At 38.4% G+C, this 26,405-nt stretch overlaps 2 protein-coding genes across 2 annotated transcripts; both read right to left on the bottom strand.

The window, feature by feature from the left end:
* Positions 1 to 285: 285 nt before the first annotated feature.
* Positions 286 to 19,903, bottom strand: LOC134743674 (odorant receptor 94a-like). Its single transcript, XM_063677266.1, has 9 exons — positions 19,575 to 19,903; positions 17,568 to 17,755; positions 11,964 to 12,127; positions 11,013 to 11,266; positions 9,696 to 9,792; positions 8,151 to 8,250; positions 6,444 to 6,551; positions 2,129 to 2,293; positions 286 to 404 (listed from the first exon to the last, which is right to left on the bottom strand). Exons 1-9 carry the CDS (start codon positions 19,690 to 19,692, stop codon positions 348 to 350), a joined length of 1,251 nt encoding a protein of 416 aa, XP_063533336.1. The 5' UTR covers positions 19,693 to 19,903; the 3' UTR covers positions 286 to 347.
* Positions 19,904 to 24,528: 4,625 nt separating this feature from the next.
* LOC134743669 (uncharacterized) lies at positions 24,529 to 26,365 on the bottom strand. The gene is made up of 2 exons (XM_063677261.1): positions 26,051 to 26,365; positions 24,529 to 24,965 (listed from the first exon to the last, which is right to left on the bottom strand). The coding sequence occupies exons 1-2, from the start codon at positions 26,090 to 26,092 to the stop codon at positions 24,552 to 24,554; spliced, it is 456 nt and encodes a 151-aa protein (XP_063533331.1). The 5' UTR covers positions 26,093 to 26,365; the 3' UTR covers positions 24,529 to 24,551.
* Between the last annotated feature and the right edge of the window lie 40 nt (positions 26,366 to 26,405).

Genomic DNA, 26,405 nt, shown 5'->3' with positions numbered 1-26,405 from the left:
ACGAGTTTTGTTCTTTGCAATTTTTCTGAGATATTGTAATGAGTGGAATTAATTGATAGCAGGTAGGTGTCTTTTTCGACTGAAGAGTAAATTGTGAATGAGGGCTAACGCGTATGAATTCGCCGCTAGGGGCGCTAGTGTAGATGGTGGTCTTTTCCATAGTTCGAAATGTCAGATGTCACTTGTCACTTCAATGACTGACAGCTGTTCTTTAGTCTTTTGGACCACCATCAACAGAGGCGCCAACTAGTGAGCAAAAAAACGATAGCCCTCATTATCTAGAACAGGGGAATGTGCTACACGCTGTTTAAGCTTTAGCTACGCTTAAATTTTTGTAAATCTGGTGTTTACTCGTGACGCAGGCGAAGTAAAACTGTAAGAGCACTGTATGAAGTCTTCACCAACTGAAAATGTAAAAATAATACAGTTAGGCACTAAGATTTTTCCAATATTACATAATTATATTTGTATCATATAAAGCTTCCAGCTTGTACTGGGGTAAGTAAGTGCAAAGAGTATGCATTTTTCTTGGCACAATTGTTCCTTAGGACAAAAGGGTGGGGGGGGGGGGGTATGGCAAAAACCTGTATGATTGCCTATTTTAATGTGATACTTTCTAGAATAAAGAATCCCATCAAAAACATTACATGTAAAAAGATACAAGTCTTGCAACGCATACGCAATTCTTCTACTACTTTGAGATGTAATGCGAAACCAAGTCGGTAATTTTAGTCAGTGCCAGGGAGTGTTCTTCTTTATTTTTTCGGGTTCCTTACCCAAAGGGTAAAAACGGGACCCTATTACTAAGACTCCGCTGTCCGCCTGTCTGTCACCAGGCTGTATCTCATGAACCGCGATAGCTAGACAGTTGAAATTTTCACAGATGATGTATTTCTGTTGCCGCTATAACAACCCCTCCCTCCCATACAACAAACGTGATTTTTTGCCGTTTTTAGGGTTCCGTACCTCAAAAGGAAAAAAACGGAACTCTTATAGGATCACTCGTGCGTCTGTCTGTCCGTCTGTCACAGCCTATTTTCTCCGAAACTACTGGACCAATTCAGTTGAAATTGCTCGCACTTGGCCGGTTTTTTTGCGTAATGGTACGGAACCCTTCGTCTGCGAGTCCGACTCGCACTTGGCTGGTTTTTAATACCTATAATGACTTGGCCATCGCACGGCTGCATAATGACATAAGGATCATCGTCAATTATTAAAAATAATCCTAATTGATCATAGCGTTAGCCCCAAAGCGCCGCGTGATGCCTGTTCAAACAGTTCAACGGCCTCGCGCTCTCAACACGCCCTCATCGCGCGCGCGAACGCGGCGCGGACGCGGCGCGATGCGGGCGTGACTCGCGCCCGATACAGCAGCATGCGCGCGCGGAAGTCATTCACGTCCGACTGATGTGACCCAGCGTGCCGCTGCGGGCCGCCGCGTCCGCGTCGCGTGGACGCGCGCGACGGGGCGCGACAGAAGCGGGGCGCAATGCCGGCGGGACGCAGTCTGTTTGACGTCGCTAACCTGTTAGCATGGGCAGCGGTCGCGCCGCACGACCGCGGCGCTGCGTCGTGCCTTGTGTTTGGCCGAGCCTTAATCACATGCAGTTTGAGCAATACACAAACGAGTACGAGTAAGCATTACAAGCATACGAGTAAGGCGCCAGAATCAATAACCGCTGTACCGATTTAGTTAAAATTTGGTATGTAGAGAATTTTTGTTATGGGGAATGATAAGTAAGGGTAAAAGTAAATTCACTGTAAGGGTGAAAAGGGGCTGTAAAAGGGCATTAGGGGGGGAAAAGGGAGTTGAAGTTTACCCCCAGATACGAAATTTCAGGATTTTAATAGTAAATTACCCCCAACCCTTTAAATTAGGGGATGGAAGATTGTCATAAGCAACTTACAAAAAGAAGTGAAAACCCACCAAAAACATTTCATGTAAAATGTTGCCAAGACCGTCACACCGTAAGGCTCGCACTGTCAAAAAGTTATCAGATCTTTTGTAGAGGCAAGCTTCTAACTCTACAAGGCCCTAAGTTCACAAACTCTACACCTTAGTTAAAATATGTGGCTTGGCCGTTTTGTTAGATAAAAAATAATTTAAAAACACTAACGCGGCACATACGTTAAAGTAGGATTCGAGCGATAGGTCTGTGATGCCGCCCGCAGTGAGCACGAGCGGCTTGGAGGCCCGCGTGACCACCAGCATGAGGCGCGCGCGCACTCCTGCCATGGTGGCCACGCCGCACTCCCAGCCCGAGCAGTACATCGCGTAGCTGATGTTCTCGCTCTGACAAAGAATAAAAAAAATTAGACTCAAATTTTAAAATGTAGGCTGCGGTTATATAATCTAATCGGTTAATATTATTAAGATATAGTCAGCCGGAAGTAATATTTCATAGGTCGGACATTTAAAATCGTCTTTCATTAGCACAAATAGTGTTTTGTTTAATACTTATTTATCATTTAATAAGGAAAATCCCATAAACTATCTAATGTTACGATATTTCAAAGGTAAAAGATAGTTTTAAACAAGTAACGGATCTAAATGTTTATTGAACAAAAATATTCAACTATTCAAAGCAAATACTTACATAAATATTCAAAATGTCACCAAGCTTTCTTTAAATTAAAATGTGGCTTTCCCCTCTGTAGGCTCACGAAGGATTTTGCCAACGACGACGTATTTTGATTTGGTAATAGGATTTGTGCAAATGCTCATAAGGCGCAACGTTGTTCGGTAGTTGACCGAAGCGTAGCGAAGGTCTACGGTTTTAATCGGGCATTTTGCTTTTGTATGTCCGGATGTTCTCCTCTACAGGACGCAATTCTCAAACGATTCTCGTGAAATTTTGTGACCAAATTCTATGATTAAATATAATTTTTTTGTCAACCCAGTTTTTGGAAATTTTTCAAAATGGCGGAGTCGTGATAGCTCGCGCCCAAACAAATAGTCGTATCGATATCATAACAGTATTTTCTTTTTAAGATATGTTTACAGATTAAACGGCGAAAAATGCAGAAATTTTGTATTGCTGGTTTTGGCGGTATTTAGATGTTTAGTTTTTACTCGAGAATGAGCCGCCGTATTTCGTCAGCTTAGATAAGAACTAGTATGGCGCATTTTGCAAACAGTCGCTTTTTTTGTTTGCAACGGGTGGTCCCTGGTTCGATCCCCGGTAATTGTATGCTGCTGCATAACTTTTTGTATTATTTTTTTTCACTTAAATTTCGTATTGTTTTTTTATGTATTTAATATTTTTCTATATTCAAAAAATTAAAATAATCGTATTATTGATTGATCAAGCGCGGGCTAAGCGTATTCGTTTCATTTTTTCAAGCTTTTATTTAACGAGACCTAAAAATATGTTCTTTTTGGTTATTTTAATTTTCTAAAGTGTTCTTAACCGCGGAGCCATACATTTATTTAAATTTAAGTGGTTCTCCTTATTCCGAATTTCATATAATTTTATTTACAGTTTTTCTCTTAAAATACGTAAATTTTTTGCACCATAAACTTTGAGGTTTAGGTAGTATAGATTCGTTTGTCTGACTGGGTTTATGGAGCCAATTAATTATTCAATAATATTACCTATTGAAAAATTCAATAAAAATTGAGAATATTTTGCTCAACGCCTGTCCATGTGAGTGATCATCCATGTTAAACAAGAATAATAACTAACAAAGATGTCACTTTAGCACAGGTGACCTGGCTAAGTAGTGCCTAATTTGCTCGATATGTGGTGACATCGTGAGGTCGAAACGGGCCGATTTTTAGGGTTCCTTATCCAAAGGGTAAAAACAGGACCCTATTACTTACTAAGACTCCTCTGTCCGTCTCTCCGTCTGCATGTCACCAGGCTGTATCTAATGAACCGTGATAACTAGACAGTTGAAGTTTTCACAAATGATGTATTTCTGTTGCCGCTATAGGAACAAATACTAAAACGTACGGAACCCTCAGTGGGCGAGTCCGACCCGCATTTGTGCGGTTTTTAGAGTTTCGAGCGCTTCATTTCGTGTGGCTACCTTCAATATATCCCCACTACTAAGCATTTCAATACTTTTAGAAATTCAAAAATCAGCCAGGCATACAGGATGGTTTGGGTCAGTGAGGGCAACTACCAGATCCCGTGCTGCTACGTGAAAACGGTCTTAGAAAACCTTCCCTCAATTTCAAATGAATGAAGATTGGGGTTTACAGATTTTGGAAAAACATAGGTACCTACAGGATGCAAGAAAAAGGTCATTTTTGACAAATGACTGCGGCGCCCTTTTTCTCTTACCTACAAGCTTTTCACTGTAGGGTAGGGCAAAGCCCAACATTCAAGTCTTACATACAGGGCGCCTGCTTAATGCTATGATGTCCCTAAGATGCCCTATGCGGTCTTCGCAATAACTTTTCCACGCCACGTTTCAGGTCAACCACTGCGGCTGTGTCCCTAATAATAGTCCTAATACAGAATTTTCCCATGTTTTTTTGATGCCAATCGATCCCATTCCTTTCCACGATCAAAAGCTTGTATGGGGCCATAAAAAGCTTCCGCCTAGGAAAGCCACAAATCGAGAATTTTTTTTCCAAACAATTTGTACGAAAAGAAAACTTATTTTTCACATGCTATTTTTTATGCCAATCGATTCCATTCCTATCCAGTATCAATAGTTTCATAGGGTTCAATTAATGGTCCTACTAAAAAGCCACAATAATTTTCAAAGCGAAATTTATAAACCTAGAAAATATTATGCTGAAGCGATTAACATCAAAATCAAAGTGATTTGTTAAGATTTAGTTAGTCGAAACCGTTTTCTCCCGAAATGGAAATTGTATGAAAAAAAGTACCTATTGTCTGTAGCTATTCTACCCTCTTATTAAAACCATCCTAGACACATCCATCTTAAGCTATGCTCGCGAGGTCTACAGCTCACAGAGCCACTAGTTATATTATGAGCTCTTTTAAGGAGACAAGACAAGCAATCCTCGTCACCAACCTTATGCGAAGACGTCTCGTTCCGTCAACTGTCAACCGTGACCGACCGGTTGTGACGTAGCCATTTGTTCACTATGACGTTAGCTAGCAAAGTGTTACCGGTGCAATATTAATAGTCACGTTATAGTCGGCCATCCTTCAGGAACGAGTCTCTTCGTTTTAGATTTATCACAATATTATTAGTTTATTTTGATAATTCGTAATTTATCTAAAAATCACAATGTAATTCATGTCTCAATTTAATGTTGTATACAAGTTCACATAATCCTAAATCAAAAGATCATTCCAATTATAGCCATGAAGTGAGAAAGTTATTCCTCACAACTGCCTAACTATAATGACTGCGATGTGTGGAACCACTCCTGGGCGGTGAGTTTGTACACCAATCATGCCCGATTCCAGACACCCTCCCTAAGTGTGGAAGTTACTTCCTTCACAACCACACAATCAATTATGGATATGATTGAGCCACTCCTGGGCGACGAGTTCATACGCCAATCCTACCCTACTCAATCATTCCTCTCTATTCGTCATAAATGTCATATTAAAGTCACAAATGTGTGCAGTTTGAGCCACTCCTGGGCGGCGAGTTCATACGCCCATCATGCCCGACTCAAACATCGCTTACTATCTTTTGTTTTTACAAATATCACGTTATTATTATGTATAAATATTACAAGACTCACTTAAGGGTCACCGGCAAGCTCGGTTCTCTATACAAACGTAGTTCCGCTCTCATTTTAAAACGACTTTCATACAAAACTTGTTTTTGCTCTATTTCGTTTGTTTTATAAACTGGAGCTATATAAATTAATCAGACCTAGATACACCTTATGTCGTTTAATGTGCAAAGTTTAATCACAATCCAATACGTAGTTTTAAAATGAGAGTCGAACTACGTTTGTATGGGAAGGTGCAATTCGGCCGAGCTTGCCGGGGACTTTTAATCAATAGGCATTCGTGGAATTTGAGCCAATCCTTGGCTACAAGTCCATATGCCAATCATGTCCGTCTCAAATAACACTCATTCAAAAAGTGACTCACCGTTCGATGAAATTTATAGGTCGGTACGTTTACATTGTATCAATCAGTGCATCATATCAATCACAGGTTTAAAATCGTCAAGTCCGTATATTTGGCGATAGTGAAGGCACAGAATAACTAATAGGTGAAGGTGGCTAGAATTCATTAAAATACTGCTTAGATTTTCACTTTTAAATTTAGACGTAAATAAAAGAGTTATACTACACTCACCACTGCCAGGGAGTATCTTTCCTCAAGAGTCTTTAGCAATCCGGGCTAACGGGGTGGCCTAGGGGTTCAAGGCGTTAGCCCGGATTGCTAAAGACGCCGGATAGAATCCGGCCTTCACCACTCTCACTTTTTCTTTAATATATGACATCTATTTCAGTTTATAAATAGGTATACTAAACTTAATAACAGGTGTCTGACCTGAATTTTAATCTCATTGCACCATCGACAGAGGACGAACAGTTCGAACGAGTTGTATCCAAGGAACAGCAGACTCATGGAGAATTTGGTGAGACTAACGGTCAATGTCTGAAAATGATATCTAAGTTTTTAATATCATAATAATATGTATATAAGCACAGTCGTTAGAGCTTTAAGGTTTGTTATTTGAAGTAGTTGTTCTACATTAAATTGTTATTTGTTATGAAACTCACCTTTTTAGAAATAGAAATAGTTTATTCGTGGAACCAGAACAAGAAGAACCAAAAGCAAACTTACACATAACATTACATTACATGACACGACCGATATTAGCCACGAAATGGTCCCGACTCAGCATGGTGTTAGCCTGGATAGGCCAACGCTGGTCTTCCGTCGGGGCCACGAGTGAAGCACGGAAAGTCCACAACATAAAAAAAAGAATAAATGAATAATAAACAATGGCAGTAAAACAAACAAATTAGAAAGAAATAAATAACAGATGACAGTTACATTTTATGTATATAGGATAAAAACTAAAAAGATAAGAGAGCGATAAAAAACTAAAACAATATGGCAATAAAACAAACAGATTACAAAGAAATAAATGACAGATCGCAGTAATTTTTTTAAAATGAAAACAAACAATGATGGCGGTACAAACTAAAACGTGAACGCGACCAATTTTGACATAAATGACAAGCAGCTGACGCCATCTGTTACACCACAGCACCAATTAAAACGCGCTAAGCAAAAACAACAAAACATAGAAAGTAATTCACGTGGTGCAACGTTTTATAGGCGAAAATAATACAAAAATATCTACAATTACTAAAGCTACGACATCAAATATTGAAAATTATATTAAGAACTACGTAAAACAATAAAAAGAGTGTGAATGGCGGTTGCGGAAGGGACAGAAAAAGATGGTAAGTACTTATGCAATATACAATTTACAAATGCGCTTTTGAACGTCAAATAAAGTTACACCAGTTCTATTCCTACACTATAGTTCGTATATACAATTTTAAATACAGCTTGTCTCTAGTTTGAGGCATTCCTCACTTAATTGGTGTTCGAGCATGAACTTCTTTAAGGTTATTTTAAAACTGTTAACGCTTTGCAGGTTCCTGATAGGAGGAGGGATATTGTTCTAACAGCGGCTGGCCGCGTAGCGAAAACTGCCCCGGAAGGCTGCTGATGCGTGCCTAGGAGTATTTTTCGTAAATATTGGGTCAGCTGTGACGATATCAAAGAATACGGACACCGAATTGACCGAATATAAGAGCTTTTAAGGCTAATAAAATTGGAGAAACCGAATTCGAAACGACTTCTATTGTTATTGGATATCCAATTTCAGAGGTTAGGAAAAGTCAAAATAATTTTACACCAGCCATTTTAAAAACGACTACTTATAACTATTTTGTTTTGTGACAGGTCCATACATTTGTCCGTGTCGCATCCAAGCGTTGACCGGAAAATGCGAAAACTCGTCTCAAAGTTGCATAACAGAGACAGCGACATACTATTCTTTACATATGTTTTAGGGAAACAAGTTCATAGCATGATTCAAATTCCAAATTATTTATTTGTTAAACATAGGTACGTACAACAGGTCTTAAATGTGTAATATACTCGTAGTATCACGTGTAACGTGATGTATTATTAGGCATAGGCATTTAATTTACGAATAGCTTTATAAACTCTTACCGTCGCGACTTGATAACCCGAGAAACAAATTTGCATGGCGCTTGCTGCCATCTGTCCCAACATCGGCAGGCTTATGGTCTTACGGAGCTCCATAGTGTGCCTGAAGTAATAAGTGAACATTAAATTAGTATACGAGTATGGAACGTTTTGAACTGTAAATTTGTTTTTTCTACTAATTGCTAATTTGCACTCAAGGAAGGAGAATAAGTTAAGTTAGAGCTCGTTCCCACTATGTCGGATGTCGGGAGGTTTTTTAATCGGGTGTCGTAGCGGCAGAACATTTAAGAGCTCGTTCCCACTAGTCGGTGTCGGGACGATTTTTAATCGGGTGTCGTAGCGGCAGAACATTTTATATGAAGCTATTCACACACGAACGACAACGATTTTGTGTCGGATCCGACGTAAAATATCGTGTGTTTTGTCAGCCCTCCGTCCGGAAAAAATCGTGTCGGCGGCGCTGTTCACATGATGTCGGATGTCGGACCGACCCCGCCCGCGCCGCACCGCACCCCCTTTGCCTCCCGCGGTTTTTTTTAAATAACTCCCGCATACACATTTTGGCGCGTAAGCAGAGTTGTTGTGGTTTTCTTCGTAACAATGGCTGTACAAGGAGTGTTATTTGGGATAAGACTATATATGAGTGCACCCAGTATCTTCTATCTTTAGCTGTCTTTCCTTTCCTCCGCAAATAATAATACATCACAACAACTTCGTCGACGTCCCGTCCATCGTGTACAGAAGCCTCGTTTGAACTTTCGTTAAAATGGCACCAGCTGCGGTCGTGGCCGACAGCCAACTAGTGTGAACAGAGCCACCGACACTCGATTAAAAATCATCCCGACAGCCGACTAGTGTGAACAGAGGCGCCGACACCCGATTAAAAATCGTCCCGGCATCCGACATAGTGAGAACGAGCTCTTATATGAAGCTATTCACACACGAACGACAACGATTTTGTGTCGGATCCGACATAAAATATCGTGTGTTTTGTCAGCCCTCCGTCCGGAAAAAAATCGTGTCGGCGGCGCTGTTCACATGATGTCGGATGTCGGACCGGCCGCCCGCGCGTCGCATCGCGTGTGGGGCCTCGTTTGAACTGTCGTTAAAATGGCACCAGCTGCTGTCGTGGCCGGCAGCCGACTAGTGTGAACAGAGGCACCGACACCCGATTAAAAATCGTCCCGACAGCCGACTAGTGTGAACAGAGGCACCGACACCCGGTTAAAAATCGTCCCGACAGCCGACTAGTGTGAACAGAGGCGCCGACACCCGATTAAAAGTCGTCCCGACATCCGACATAGTGGGAACGAGCTCTCAGTAATAACTTTTCCGCACTTTTTTTTTCAAACGTCCGTGGCACACGACTGATACGACTGAGCTGTTATTACAATGTGGCAAGAGAGGCGGCATGAAATGGCGTCATACATTGTATAGTTAGTGATGTAAAATAATTACTACTTTGCTAGCAATTGCGATCATACGATCTTACCCTCCATCCAATCTTACCCGGGTATACCTTAATTAAGTAGTAGGTATAATAGTTACATCAAAATATTTTTGTGTTGTTCAACCAGGAGGCCCAGACGGAAAATGTAGACTTCTCTGAAGCGGCTGTCACGAACAAGTTGGTCTCTGCTTAAACCTAAAAACATATATTTAGCATACATAAATATAAATTTTTTCCTTTATAAAGGTAGTCATGTTACAGCTTTCAATTTGGCGTATCAAAAAGGGGCGTGATCATCAACCTGTGTGGCTACCACCAGTTTTCCACTGACATAAACGATAGCGCGAACGTAACTTAGGTACTTTCTATGCATCTCGCTCGTACTCGCTTATTGGTGCGAGCGAAATGTAGGTATAGCAAGTAAATTACGTACGTTTTGATACTGTCAGTGACTCATGGTACGGGTACTGTTACTCGTCACTCACATTACAGTCATACACTGTTAATATTTTGATAAACTCATGCTGCTGATTCTTTTTATAGGTACCCTTCATTATTAAGACAGTGTTAAATTTACAAATATTTGCTTTTCAAATGAATTACACCATCCGATCATGTTGATGACCAATCTCAATAATTAGCAGTGGTAATTCACAGACACTTAAAACATCTTCCATGATCGTATCTAAGGTATGTACAGTCGAGGTCAAAGATATCTTTACAATTGAGTGTTACAAAAATATCTTTACATTTAAGTAAGTTTACACACAGCATAACAAAACACACTTACAAGTGTTACACACACACGCACATGACAGTTTTGTCTTTTCAATTAATGCACCAAAGTTATATTTGCAATCTTTTTTCCACAGGAATACGCCAGGCCTTGTAAAATCCAAGAATATTGAAAGTAATAATCACATTCAAGCAATTGACAATCACTGACGTCACGCCCAAAATGAAAGAGACGTACCTATAGAGCATTTGACTCTTTTCGTTAATTTCATTATTTATAATAAGAAAGGTAGTTTGAATAGGTTTGAATTGACGGGTAAATATTGATGTAGCAATAGGTGTAAGTAAAAAATGTACACATGAACATAAGGTTTTAAGTGTCACTAGTATTGTAAACATATTTATGGCACATTGACTGGAAATATTATTTTCTGTAACGTTCAATGTAAACATATATTTGTCACAATGTATGTTAATTTTTCTGTGGAAGAAAGATTGCCAGCATAACTTTGGTGCATTAAGTGAAAAGATAAAACTGTCATGTGCATTGTAAACGTGTTTTGTCACGCTGTGTGTAAATTTATTTAAATGTAAATATATTTTTGTAACTTATATCTTTGACCTCGACTGTACAAACCCGTCATGGTAACTCATTCCTCCTTGACAAACAGCTCATTTACCTTCAAAGTCCTTCTCGCAATCGACTATAATATTCTCGAAGCAGTCAGCCAGAACTGTGTACTGGCAGACGAGGTGTATGAGGTGCGTCTGCATGATGGTATCGTTGACCATTATGAACATGCCAGCACAGTGGAAGGCGACGATGTTCAAGGTGTACGCGATGGGATACCGCGAGGGCCTGCTGAAGTCCACGCCTAGCCACAGTCCCACGTTTAGATTGTAATCTATGTCGTCCACCAAAGGGTAAACATCCCTAGCATGAAAGGTAAAATTACCTGCGTTATTTTAATATGTTGATTCTTAGTAACTAAATGTTGATTCTTAGTAACTAAATAGTAGCTAAATAATTTGCAAAACTGAGGTCAATGACAAATTGTCATTTCAAATTACCTACTTTCAAATACCCACGCAAGTGACAATATTTTAATCATTCTTCATTTGACCAAGGCCTTCTTAGCTTTGGCGACACTCCAATGCAAATGAAAATTATTCATTTCAAAACAATTGGCGACTGGATTAAATACCACTGGCACATTCTTTCCAAACATGGGCCCGTTTCTCAAAAGCTTGTAATTTGTAATACAAGTGGAAGTCCCTTTCTAACAAAAGCTGTCAAAAAGTGACATCCGCTTGTATTGCAAGTTACAAGCTTATGAGAAACGGGCCCGCCGTGGAGTAGATATTCTTGTCTTTCCCCTTAAAAGTATATGTAAAATATTATTAATATTTCACGGCTCCTAAGACTACACTGACTAGAATCGGTCCTTTTCGGGTTTTTTCACATTTGTCTTTTTTTTATTCTTACTGGAAGGTAGGTGCGTCAACACAACATGTAACTGCATGGATGTAGACGGGCAGACAATAGGTGGGTATATTTTCATTGTGACTCCCAAAAGGAAGAGCTTTTCAATTCGTCAGTTCATTTATTTATTGTTGTGTGTTCCTCGTACCATATTGCTAGTGTCACACTGCCCAATCCCACCATAAGCTTCAAGTATGTTTCGCTCCTCTCCGTCCAGTACTCCACCAGCGCCTTCCTCGCGGGTGTCGACGTGTCCAAGTTTGAGAATTGCATGGATGTTGCCAATTTCTTATAGACGGGCTCGTGCATTCGCTGAATGAATAAAGATTTTGAAAATAGCAGTTGACTAACTGATTGCGACTGTGAGATTTGCTTTTATATTAAAAGAAACAGAATTAATTGTGCAATTAATAGGGTAAAGGCACCAGTGCTCAGCCATGCACCAGTGGTCAGCCTTTCTTGCGTATTTTTGGCTGTAATTATCAAACCTTTTCTACTTTTCATGTTAAAAGTAGGTGATAAACTATTAAATTGAAAATTATTTTACTTTAAAAATAAATTGTCTAGCATGAACCACAACACTACTTCAAAGAAGTGCTCTCTTCTGACATGAAGGATCATGTGATACGCGCCATTTCTTTTTCAAGTGTCGTATGGTATTTTGATTAGTCGTTAACAGCCGAATTATGATATCTTATTAAAATAATGTGGACTGTATTACATAATTAATACTTATTCTATCTGAAAAAGTAAAAAATAAATCCTAAAAGTATATAAAAGTAACATTTTTAAGGCGGCTGACTATTGGGAACTACTTTTTTGTACGAAATCCAATAGTCAGCCTCCCTTGGCTGACGACTGGGTTTATGGCAGTAATTTTGAAAAGGTCGTAAACCCAGAAGTCAGCCGGGGAGGCTGACCATAGGAATCAGTTTTTTTTTTAAATTAAATCTGAGTCGTTAAGCCAAGCACCTCTTTAAATATTTACATTATTATGACTTTATTTAATTGAAATAAGTAACTATCCAGTATAATATTGTCTTCGGTTACCGCGATAGTTACTCATGAAATAAAACTATGAAAACGGATTATATCGCGTATATTGACTATCCAGTAGTCAACCTGTGGCTGACCAGTGGACATTGATATCGCGGAACTCAGAACCCACTAATCACCCATTAAAATGGGATGCCTGTGCACTGGGTACTTAAAGGCTGTCTGTTGGTACAGTCGCCATTAGATATATCGGAGCGGCCGAGGTATCTGAACAACTGACAATAGAGGCGTGTTTAGATATTTGTGAGCACCTTGGCTGCTCCGATATATCTGATGGCGACTGTACACAGGGGGCTGATTACTGGCAAAAACGTACTTTCATTATATTTAATGAAATATTTCCAAAAGCAACATTTAAAGACGTTTTATTCCTTACAAAACTTAAACTATATAAAATTCTTGAACACTAAAAACTTTAATAATTCTTATAGGTCAGTTAGTAAGCAAATTAAACGATCTTGAACTTAGAAATGGCATGTATTTAACAGATCACCAGATTTAGTAAAATTTAACACCAAAAAATTCGTTTTTACCACCAAAAATAATGAATGATCACCAAAATAAGAACTCCTATTTAATGAGAGATGATTCCCAAGTTTGTACCATATTTTTATCCTTTTAAAACAAATAACACCAAAATAATCATTTTTAACCCAAAAATTGTAAACGATCACCAAACTTAGAAGTCCATTTTAATGTGAAATTATAACCATTTTTTATAATCTTGTTATCCTATTAAAGCAAATGACTCCACACGAATCATTGTAAACCCAAAAATAGTAAATGATTACCAAAGTTAAACCTCCATTTTAATGTGAAATTATAACCAAATTTTTTAATTTTGCTATCCTATTAAAGCAAATTACTTGAAGTCGGTTAAAAAATGTGCAAATATTTGATATTCCATTAAATTAATTAATCCACTTTTTTCTAGTAGCATTTCGTTTCTGTAAGGGTCGCAGTTCTAACCTAACCTAACCCACTTTTTTTTTGCACTTAGTTTCTGTAAGGGTCGCAGTTCTAAGTTCTAACCTAACCCACTTTTTTGTAGCATTTCGTTTCTGTAAGGGAAGCAGTTCTAACATAACTCAATTTTATAGTAGCATTTCGTTTCTGTAAGGGTCGCAGTTCTAACCTAACCTAACCCACTTTTTTGTAGCATTTCGTTTCTGTAAGGGTCGCAGTTCTAACCTAACCTAATCCACTTTTATAGTAGCATTTCGTTTCTGTAAGGGTCGCAGTTCTAACCTAACCTAACCCACTTATCTGGTAGCATTTCGTTTCTGTGACGATCGCAGTTCTAACCTAACCTTATCCACTTCTCTAGTAGCATTTCTTTTATGTAAGCGTAGCGCGTGACTGAATTGAGGATTGGGTCAGGCGAGCGCGGCGCGTGCGGTCGCAGTTCTAACCTAACCCACTTATCTGGTAGCAGTTCGATTCTGTGAGGATCGCAGTTCTAACCTAACCTAACCCACTTATCTGATAGCAGTTCGGTTCTGTGAGGATCGCAGTTCTAACCTTACCTAACCCACTTTTCTTGTAGCAATTCGCTACTGTAAGGGTCGCAGTTCTAACCTAACCTACTTATCTGGTAGCATTTCGTTTCTGTGACGATCGCAGTTCTAACCTAACCTTACCCACTTCTCTAGTAGCATTTCTTTTCTGTAAGAGTGGCGCGTGACTGAATTGAGGATTGGGTCAGGCGAGCGCAGCGCGTGCGGTGCGGTGTACCGTGTACGGGGGATTGAGCGGGAGGGGCTAGTAATTTTGGCTTCATTTTACTTTATTTGGTAATATGTGTACATTTTTTGGTAATCATAGTGGTTTATTTAAGTGAAAATATCGCATTAATTTGCTCTTCAAGATTTGGTGATCATTAATTATATTTGGTGATCATTCATGATTTTTGGTGTTTGAATACAATTTGAAGTGCAGTCGTGATTTAAACAGGTGGTAGTTTTGTAATTTTAGACCTTATTTTTTTGGTGTTTAGTACTTTTTTTTGGTGAAAGCGATTTCTTTATTTAGGGTACCAGAGTATTTTTTGGTGGTCATTATATTTGGTGCCCTTAGAAATTTCGTAACAAGGCTGACTACTTAATTGTACTCAAATTGAATTTAACAGCATTAGTACAACCGGATTAAGTCTCACCTCGAAATCCTTCTAAAGATATGAAATTTGGTATGTATGTTAATTAAAGGTCTCTTTTTCATGTCCATACTATTTGACATTTGGGGACCTCGAGGAATCGCAGCCATCTTGGAAAATGTGTACCATCCTGGAGAAATTTGCGTTTTACTCTAAATATACGTTCTCTATGAAAATATGGTGTAAGGCAACATTAAAGCTTAATAAATTCTACACGAAAAAGTCCTAGATATCTTTGCGGAAAAAATACATCTTGTTATAGAAAATAATAGCTGAATCCAGATTTAGCGCTTATACACTTTCAGGGGATATTCTCTTAATATGAAACTTGGAGGAATATGAATTTCACTTTTGTCTATACATTTGTACACGTTCTACACCAATATCAACATTTTACTCGACTACGACTTAAACAGAAAGTAGGGTTATGGGTTTAAATACTGACAATCAGAACATTCTGTAGCTCAGTATACAGGACGGATTTTTAAAAATGACATATCGGTAGATTCCTCTTGACCTTTACAACCTGTTTACACCTGTTTTATTAAAGAAAAATCAATACAGCCGCCTTGAGAGGACGCCGAATAGTAAATCATATTTTTACTTCTAGCGCCTTAACTATTGAGTGGATTTCAATAAAATAAACATCAGTAGATCCATAATTAGTACACGAGTACTATGCAATACAAATTTACTAAAATAAATGGAGGAAAAATGTTTAGGACTTTGCAAAAACAGATTTTAGGTCTTAAATGGGGTTTAAACAATAGTGACAGTAATGAAATTTGACACCTACAATTTCAGGGATCCCTGTTTGCGTGTCATAAAATTGGAGCTTCGGGGACCACGGGGATCAAACGCCATCTAAAAAAAGGCTTCGAACAACGAGGTGTCGTATAACTTTTTAGTGTGGAATTTAATAAGCTTTCGTTTCGCCATACACAGTATTCACATTAAACCCAGATATTCCGAGAAAAAAAGAAAAACCAAAAAAGACATACTTTTCAAGATGTCGTTTGATCCCCGTGGTCCCCAAAGCTCCAATTTTATGATATGAAATGATGAAATTGTAGGTGTCAAGTTTCATTACTGTCACTATTGTTTAAACCCCATTTAAGACCTAAAATTTGTTTTTATAGTCCATTTTTAAGTTTTACACATTTTTCCTCCGTTTATTATAGTAAATTTGTATTGCATAGCACTCGTGTACCAATTACGGATCTACTGATGTCAATTTTATTGAAATCCACTCAATAGTTTAGGCGCTAGAAGTAAAAATATGATTTACTATTCGGCGTCCTCTCAAGGCGGCTGTATTGATATTTCTTTAATAAAACAGGTGTTAACAGGTTGTGAAGGGCAAGAGAAATCTACCGATATGTCGTTTTAAAAAATCCGTCCAGTATCCTGAGCTACAGGTTGTACTGATTTTCAGTATTTAAACCCATAACCCTACTTTCTGTTTAAGTCGCAGTCGAGTAAAATGTTGATATTGGAGTAGAACGTGTACAAATGTATAGACAAAAGTGGAATTCATATTCCTACATGTTTCCTATTAAGAGAATATCGCTTGAAAGGGTAGAAGCGCTAAATCTGGATTCAGCTATTATTTTCTATAACAAGATGTATTTTTTCCGCAAAGTTATCTAGGACTTTTTTGTGTAGAATTTAATACTTACACCATATTTTCATAGAGAACGTATATTTAGGGTAAAACGCAAATTTCTCCAGGATGGTACACATTTTCCAAGATGGCTGCGATTCCTCGAGGTCCCCAAATGTCTAATAGAGTGGACATGAAAAAGAGACCTTTAATTAACATACATACCATATTTCATCACTTTGGAAGGATTTCGAGGTGAGACTTAATCCGATTGTACTACATTGTTGGAAGCTAATTATAAAACATTTCAATTTTTTTTATATCACGTCGGTGGCAAACAAGCATACGGCCCGCTTGATGGTAAGCAGTCACCGTAGCCTATGGACGCCTGCAACACCAGAGATATTATGCGCGTTGCCGATCCTTTAGAAACCTGTACAGTCCTTTTTTGAAGAACCCCATAGCCCCTCGGGAAAACCTCGGCAGGGAGCTCATTCCACAGCCGAAGCGTACGCGGGAGGAAATTCCTCTTAAACCGCACAGTACGCGACCATTTAGGTTCTAGGGTGTGAGGATGAACACCCTGCCGATAGCGAGCGGTGCGGTGATAGGAAGCGGCCGTTGGCATCATGTCAAACAATTCTTCAGAGCACAGCCCATTGTACAAGTTGCGGTAGAGCACACACAAGGAGGCAAAGTCTCTCCTTAGACTTAAAGGTTCAATACCGCTTATGAGTTTGGGATCGTCGACGATTCGTACAATTTGATTGTATACTAGAATATTAGAAGATTTTTACATACTTAAAGTTGGCATCGAATGTCTATGATAATATTCCTAGTTCAGTACAAATCTCGCGCCAGTTTTTAACAATCGATCTTTATTAAATATTTTAAAATACTAGAATAACTGTAGTAAGTTCTCTGAATTCATATACACTTACCATGTACTTATACCGAAACACAGCCATCAACAGTATGAGGATGGCATTCATCTGCTCGATGGCGATGTCCAGCGAGGACACGATGGTGATCATGTACAACACCTCCCCCATTATGAACGTTGCTATTATTAGCTTCACGGTGTTGCTGTAGAGCTTGTAGAAGAAGCTATGGTCCGAGTTCGACAACCCTAATGAAGTAGGCACTTTATTATATATATACAAATCTAATACCATGCAGGAAGTTGCGCAGCCTACGCAGGATAATAGTTAAGGGTAATTGAACTTGAATTGAACTTAGTATTTATCTATAAAAGTGGCATGTACACCTAAAACTTTTCTTTATAAACAATATTTTGGATACAATAATACTGATACTGAACTCCAGCCAGCAGATTCTGCAGCAAGGACTAGGAACGGGAGACTACAGGGGAGAGGCGAAGTTAATACAAAATAGCACTGTTGATTCAACCTAAGCGGCAGCGAGTCGGTGGAGTATGTCAGCGTCACATCACACCGGCTAAGCCTCAAACGCGAAATCAAACAAAGTACGTTCGTAAACCGACTCAATACGCAACCACCCCTGCCACCCGCCGTAGGCACCCGCAGCCTACCTTACGATGCGCCCGGTATGAAGCTAGGAATATCGTTTTTTTTTCTGTTTTATAATTATCTTTAGTGGATTCAGTGTCCGAGTTACTAATACCGAGACTTATGGTGTTCTTAAAAATTATTTTGATATTTAAAATTTGCATTTGCATATACGGAAATATAACATTGGTGGGAACAATATTAAAATCGTTTGACACACCGCCTACCGCACGTGTTCAGCAAGTGCAAACAAAGAATTCGCCACCCACGACTTGATCATATTGTTACTGCCAATAAAAGACTGTCACAAGTCGAGACACGCGAAATAATACTATACAATTCATGCTACGACTTTCTGCAAATCTAGCGATAAGCGCAGAGGGCCTGTCGCGAACCACGTTCGAAGTGTTGCCTCCCTACTGTCACACTTACGTACGAACGTCGAACGTGGTTCGCGGTAGACCCTCTGGTTCTTTTTTCCTGTTGTAGCATACGTAAGACCAAGGCTTAAGGTTGATAGGAATAATAAACAAAATACTAAATACGCAAAGGATAATACATTTACAACAATAATTTCGCTGTTTACTTTCTAGCTTCATCATCAAATCATCATCACCGATTCGAAAGCACAAAAAAAAATCGTATCTTTTAACATAAAATCTTTTTACGCTTACTTAACTAATTTAAAATCAATCCGACCATAGAAAATTTTACGTGAAATTCATTTTACAAGCTATAACCGATTGTAACCTATTGTGCAAGAATTATTATTATTTAAATTGACGGGAACAAGAATAAACTTTCTGTTACCTATTATTCATCTAATTCAAGTTATTTTTTGCCCAACTCGTATGTACGTCTTTTTACTAAGAAGAGAAGACTTTTTGCAATTATTCAAAAACGGCTGGACCGATTATTTTCGCTGTAGTTTTGGTTGAAAGTACTTGTTAAGCTTTTGTTTTTTAAAAAATCATATTTTTTTGGACCCGTGGTTCAAAAGTTAGAGGGGGTGGGGGACACATTTTTGGAGGCCCCTATTCGTTTTAAAAGACCTATCCAACGATACCCCCGATACAAAAATAAAATAAAAAATAAAATCATTTTGTATGGGAGACTAAAAAAAATTTTCTACTTTTTCTTTTACCGTTTTTTTGCAGTTTTCTAGCACTAACTAGTAATGATCACGGAGCAAAGCCGCGGACGTACGGACAGACGGACATGGCGAATCTATAAGGGTTCCTAGTTGACTACGGTACCCTAAAAATGTACCCTAGTTTGATCGAATTGTCCTTTTCATACGTCCCTATATCGTAAATTTCATCGAAATAGCTAGAACCGTTTTTGTTTTTGAGAAATTAACCAAAAAACAATATGGAAATGTATCTGCAAAATATCACAGATAATTTTCCGCTACTGTACCTGCTATATAAGTGATGCGATATAAGGACTCAAAAAATGTAGTTTCTATTTCGCCACTGGAGTCCTCCAAGGCTTTAGTATGGGTTATTGTCCGCCAGAGAGACGTTAGGAGAACCATTGTGTTACCCGGCTCCAGCTATACTGTGCTGAGTAGGAACACCAGCTGCGTTTAAAATTGTATGTAGTCAAATTACACGTGCTTGCTAGTAATTAAATGTAGATCAGATACGGGCGCGTTTCCATTTTAGGGTCGGTCTGCCCCCAACGCCCTGCGGCAACCCAGTCCGCTTATTTACTCTTTGCCGTTTATATTTTCGTAAAACATTTTGCGAACGTTTGTAACATGCTCTCTCGTTACTTGATTTATTATTTTACACAGAATTTGGATTAAGGCTATTAGCGGCTCTTCAGGCGACAAAAAAGTCACATTTTGAGTTCTTAGACCACTGAAAACAACATTTGCGGCTCTTTGATATTCAAAATACTGGTGATTTCTACTGCGATTGGCTCTTCTTCTCAAAAGTTTGCCGAGCCCTGTTCTACGATTAACCAAACAGATGTCACTATAAGTATTTCTAAATGTTTACATTTCCAAGAACCTGGCCTTAAATGATTCAATATGTAAGTACTCTAAGTATGAAGCCGTAGGTATAAAAGCCATATTCTGATTCTAAAAACCTGATAATCAATCTTATTTATCGCTCACACTAATGTACCTATTGATGGCGGGATGCCCTTCATGTTCTACTTATTCTATCATGTTGGTATGACTGTTTTAAAATCTGAACGGGTACCTACTGCTCCAGGAGGAATGTAAAGGGGCTCTCTGATTATCAGTCCGCCGAAAGATATTAGCCTGTGAGTTGCTCGGAACTGTTAACTTTTTGTTCTAACTGACAGGCTGATATCGTCCGGCGGACTGATAATCAGTGGGGCCCTTAACAGAAAGTATCTGTACTTGCATCGATGCATCGACCCACAAACTTTTCAGCATTCGCCTGCCTCGTTAAAAGTTATTTAAAGCGAGGCATTGGTTTTCTCTATAATTCTAGACAGCGGATAAGTTTTATTCGTTTCCCTGTGCCAAGTTTGAGTAAAACGAAATCCTATAGTAGGTAGGATACCAATTTAAAGTACATCAGAATAAAAGCTGAACTAAATGTTGCAAAAGTTTCCTTTTCAAGTATACTTAACTAGAAAAAAAAAACATATTTAAAAACCCGTTTGAGCATCTAAGACAAATCTTCGGAGACGTTAAAATTATTAAATACAAACACACACCCACACATTCTATGTGTATAGATCCAAGAAATTTTTATTACTTACTCCCCTTTTTTGACAGTAAAATAAAAATATTTAAGCATTTTTCTGCTTACTTCACATCACATGTAACATGTAGGTTTAAAATTTGATAACAATAAAAATCTATTCATTCGCATGTGATTAACTCATCACGTGTTCATTCGTTGTACTTAAATTGAAATTATACAGTTGAATGCGAAATTGATGAAATCAAACTTGACAAACAGAAACTTATAATTGATGTGGGAACTTTGCCCTGCGGCCACAAACCGGTTAATTACCCGATAGAAGACAAATTACTCTGACTACACAAATTTATAAATAAATTTATAAATTTATAAATTGAGTATGTTTTAAATGTAGGTATAAATAAATTATGAAGCTAATACCATATAAATATGGTATTAGCTTCATAATTTATTAGGACGTTTGTAGGCAGAATGGTTGTTAAAGTTAAAATGTGTCTGTGAAATATATTTTACTAGCTTTTGCCCGCGACTTCGTCTGCGTGGAATTAGTAATTTGGGTAGCTTATTTTTTATCCAATCTGCTTTTTATCGATTCCCCATACAAACTTCCACCTCCCCCCCCCCTTTCACCCCCTTAAAGTATGACTTCTGGGATAAAAACTACCCTATGTCCTTCCCCGGGACTTAAACTATCTCTATACCAAAGTTCAACTAATTCGGTTTAGCGGTTTAAGCGTGAAGAGGTAACAGACAGACAGACAGACAAACTTTCGCATTTTGGCTTTTGCCCGCGACTTCGCCTGCGTGGAGTTAGTAATTTGGGTAGCTTATTTTTTATACAATCTGCTTTTTATCGATTCCCCATACAAACTTCAACCCCCTTAAACGATGACTTCTGGGATAAAAACTACCCTATGTCCATCCCCGGGACTCAAACTATCTCTATACCAAATTTCAACTAAATCGGTTCAGCGGTTTAAGCGTGAAGAGGTAACAGACAGACAGACAAACACACTTTCGCATTTCTAATATTAAGTATGGATTTTATTGGGTCACTCAAGTATTTTTAATCAAAACTTGCTCGACATGTTTCGCTCCATACCAAGATTATGAAGGAACATCAACGAAAGCACGTGCTTAAGTGTTTGGTACAGAAAGGTGAACATTTTAAATTCGACTACTTAATAATCTTATAAATTGATATTATTCTCATGATACTTATGAACCTTGTTTGCACTCGTATTTAGGGCGCCGGAAGCACCGGGCCGTGTCCGGGCCGGAGCTTCCGGCGCTTACTTTTCTATGACATGACAGGTGATCACGTGATGCTTTCCATAGAAAACGAAGCGCCGGTCTAACGTGAGTCATCCGTTAGTCTGCAAGGGCCATCTAAATTTAAAATTTATCAAATAAAAATATTCGATTCGCCATCTGAAATTCGTACGTAGATGTCCCCAAACCCGATGTTGTTGATCTTCTACAGTTTCTATGACTACTTTCAGTCTACCATCAGATCAGCATCAACACGATGTAGGTAGGTATCTTTGTTACATATTATTTTATAAGTAAGTGCAGGCAGTGACCACTGTAGGTACAGTCGCCATCAGATATAGCGGAGCGGCCGAGGTGCTCAAAAATATCTGAACACGCATTCTAACGCCCTGACAATAGAGGCGTGTTCAGATATTTGTGAGCACCTCGGCCGTTCCGATATATCTGATGGCGACTGTACCTAAATAACCATTTTGTCAACCATAATTACATTATATTGTTTTCTTATTAAGCTTTTAGAAGCGTGGGAAGGAATATATTATCTTATATTATAACGTTATCATAACGTAGAGTCAGAGCCGAGCTCTGCATACAATATTGAACCTTTTATCAGTGTTGCCTTATAAGGCAAGGTTATAACCTTAACTTATCACATAATTTACAATTAACAATATTTGAATCTATTTTTTTAGTCATTGCTTTATGACTTATGACTAATCATGATATTCCTCCCTACGACAGAATAGAACCACAATTGGTGGTGTCAGACGTGTTAGTTGACTTAGTAGTGATACTTTTGGTATACCTATATGTACATCCTAGATTTGGCCTATATTATAATAATTATAATGCTTGTTCCAGATGGTCGAAATTAGCATTGAGCTTTATAGTTCTCTTTATTTAATGCAATACTTACACTAATCAACCTCACTAGTTACACGGTAAGTAAAGCTATATATAAGGATTGTGTTGTTATGTAGAACTCTAATGATGTCATGTGCTGATGAAGTATCTCGAATATGAAGATGAAAAAGTTCTAGGTTGGCAACACTGTATTTAATCAAATACCTTTATGACGAAATGCAAAATGGGTACAGTTTATCTTGCATTTCCCGTTGGTTGATGCATTCGGGATACTAATTGCAGAGCTTCGCTGTAGCAAGGAATCTGTTTGAAGCGTCACATGTATTATGCATTGTCGTCCGTCGTCCGTCACAAAGGTGCATAACTATCGGGTTTTAATGCATATCCATCCTACATCCTACATACGGGCAATATTGATACTTAATCATCGTCATCTTCCTCGCGTTATCCCGGCATTTTTGCCACGGCTCATGGGAGCCTGGGGTCCGCTTAATTGGCAACTAATCCCAGGAATTGGCGTGGGCACTAGTTTTTACGAAAGCGACTGGCATTCAGATTAAAGACAAAGGGGCGGGGCAGAAGTTGCAAATACAATTTGTTTCACTAATAATAATTTGGTTAGGGAGGTAATAATGCGTATCCTCGGAGAGTGAACGAAATAGAGAATACTGGAAGAGCTAAAGTAACAGAATAGCAGCAACAAACTAAGAATAGCAGGGACTTTTATTCTGAGTGAATTTTATAGGTTAAAACTGATAGGCCAAGCAATAAAAAGGTATAGAGGGAAATGCTAGGAACACAATTTTTGACTTCGTAGCTTTGTTTGGATTAGTTAGGAGATGAACATATCAAAAGTCCCCGACCGTAACCCTGGTGCTGGTTGAAGGGGGAGGTTGAAGGTTCAATTTTTCGGGTTTTCGATTATATCTCGGAAACTATGCGTCTGAGCGACATGACCACTTATACAAAATGAAAAGTGATTTAATTTGTACTTATACAAAATGAAAAGTGATTTAATTTGTACTTATACAAAATGAAAAGTGATTTAATTTGTTACAAGTTTTATTTGGTCAAGTTTTTTGAAACCTTGTATAATTTTCGAGATATCTGCTCTTGAAGGTTTATTTAGGGCTCTCATTTTTATCTTAATTATCTACATCAGTGAATCGGCAAAATTTATGGAGAAAATTTTGAATCCAATACTTAGTGAAATTAATTATTCTCATAGTACTCAAAATTAGTTAATCATGTTAAAATTGACAATCATTTGGTAACGAAATGCACAGCTATAGCATAGCTGTACTGTGCCAAATTTTAGTTAGGTATAATTTGTTAGTAATCATAAGGTGCTGTTAAAATTTTCATCGGCCGTTTAAATTTACGGTTATTTGGGGGTACCTAAAGCTACGTACATTGAACCTATAATAAAAAATAAAAAATATAATGGTCCAAGTGAAGAAAACTGTAACTGTGCTTACTACTTTTATTAATCTACTTTATAAATTCTGTAAGATCTTATTATAAACAAGTGTGAAGTAACTTAAAACAGATGCAAGCGCTACGTGACGTGTCAATTCACCATGTCAGACACAGCTCTTTTGTTGCGGTTGTATCCTTTGATAGTGTCCAAGTACCTGTAGAGATTCTGCCTTTCGTCTTTACTAAGATCCCCAGTTTTATGTACGTAGTAAGACAAGGTCCCGTCTTCTTGGTCAGTGATGGAGCCTTTTGGCGCTGGAGTTCGGTTGGAATAGTTAAGAGTCAAAATGACGCCCTCGTCTTTAGGATTCGCGTTGCCGTGGAAGAGATAGTTGCGCAGGTTCTGAGACAAGTACTTGCCGATGTTGCCAACTTGGCAGTAGCCGGTCTGTCTGAAGCCCTCAAGGGTGAACTCGGGGTGGTTCCTCAGCTCGTTTGCAAGTGTCTGCACGTCGTTCACTCGTATGGACAAGTCCTTTAATGGCCCACCAGAGTCTTGGAAACTCTGAAAAGCAAAACATTATTTTCACCACACCAGCTCGTAAGGGCTCTCCTTATTCGTCGAAAACTGGTGAGAAATTTGTATTTTATCCACAAGAGTGGCAAGGTAATTAGATGCAATATTTGAGTTGTTTCCCCATGTTGGCTGGCGGCATTGAATTTTAAGGGATGAATTTGACTGATTTAATAGCATTCATTTGGATTTAATTTGTATTAAACAGTTTGTATTTTCCTCGCGTTGGTGTGTGAATTTTTTTGTGTTTCACTCGGTAGCAAAGTTTGTTTAACCATCGTGCCCTTTACCTCGCAACGCTCAAGATTTTACTTTTTAATTTACTTGCTCGGGTGTCACTATAAGCACGAGGATTTAAATAACAACTTTGCCCCTTTGTAAAACAATAGTTACTTGTTTTATTTTTAAACGAAAATACTTTTCGAGCCTTCTTTACTTGTAATGAAATTCGAAGTTAGTTCGTGCAGCAGCAGCATCATAACTTCAAAATCCGATCATGGTTTGATTTGACATTACTCTCAGTAACTATACATCTGGGTTGGATGTGAGAGCACGATGCAATCCAGGCCTTTTTAGGGTTTCGTACCCAAAGGGTAAAAACGGGACCCTATTACTAAGACTCCGCTGACCATCTATCCGTCCGTCTGTCCGTCTCTGTCTCTCTGTATGATGTCACCAGGCTGTATCTCACCGTGATAGCTAGACAGTTGAAATTTTCACAGATGATGTATTTCTGTTGCCACTATAACAACAAATACTAAAAACAGAATAATATAAATATTTAAATGGGGCTCCCATACAACAAACGTGATTTTTTTGCTGTTTTTTTCCGTAATGGTACGGAACCCTTCGTGCGTGAGTCCGACTCGCACTTGGCTGTTTTTTTTTTTTTTTTCAAGTTTAAGTTGATGTCACTAAAACCTTTTCATAAGCAATTCAAAAATAAGTAACTCTAGTTACAAGTAACTACGCTCATTATTTATATAAAAACATCAACGCAATTCGATAACATTTATTTTATTTTATTTACGTAGGTACCTATTAGGCACTCTAAAATTAATGCATTGTATATTTACCTGGAGATTAGCAAGCGTAATTAAGTATCCGACGACATTCATCTTGTTGAACAAAATGACGCGATGTGTTCACTTCAGCTGTTCCTCCGACTTTGAGGCCCGAGTCCACTTCCAGCATTTATAATTAGTATTCGGACGAGACCACGTTCACTAACATTATTCCAAATTGTTTTGTGCAGATGTAAATAAGTGTCTGACAATTGGTCCAAATTAACATAAGAATATAGGAGGTTTCGTGCCATTTTTACGAGTTTTGTGTTCTTTATGTCACTTTTCTGAGATAATGTAATGAGTGGAATTAATTGATGGCAGGTAGGTGTCTCTTGCGAATGAAGGGTAAATTGTGAATGATCTA

Source organism: Cydia strobilella, chromosome 8, assembly GCF_947568885.1.
Source record: "Cydia strobilella chromosome 8, ilCydStro3.1, whole genome shotgun sequence".
NCBI classification, from domain to species: Eukaryota; Metazoa; Arthropoda; class Insecta; order Lepidoptera; family Tortricidae; genus Cydia; species Cydia strobilella.
Note: the sequence above shows the minus strand (reverse complement) of the source record. Positions and strands in the feature narration are given on the sequence as shown.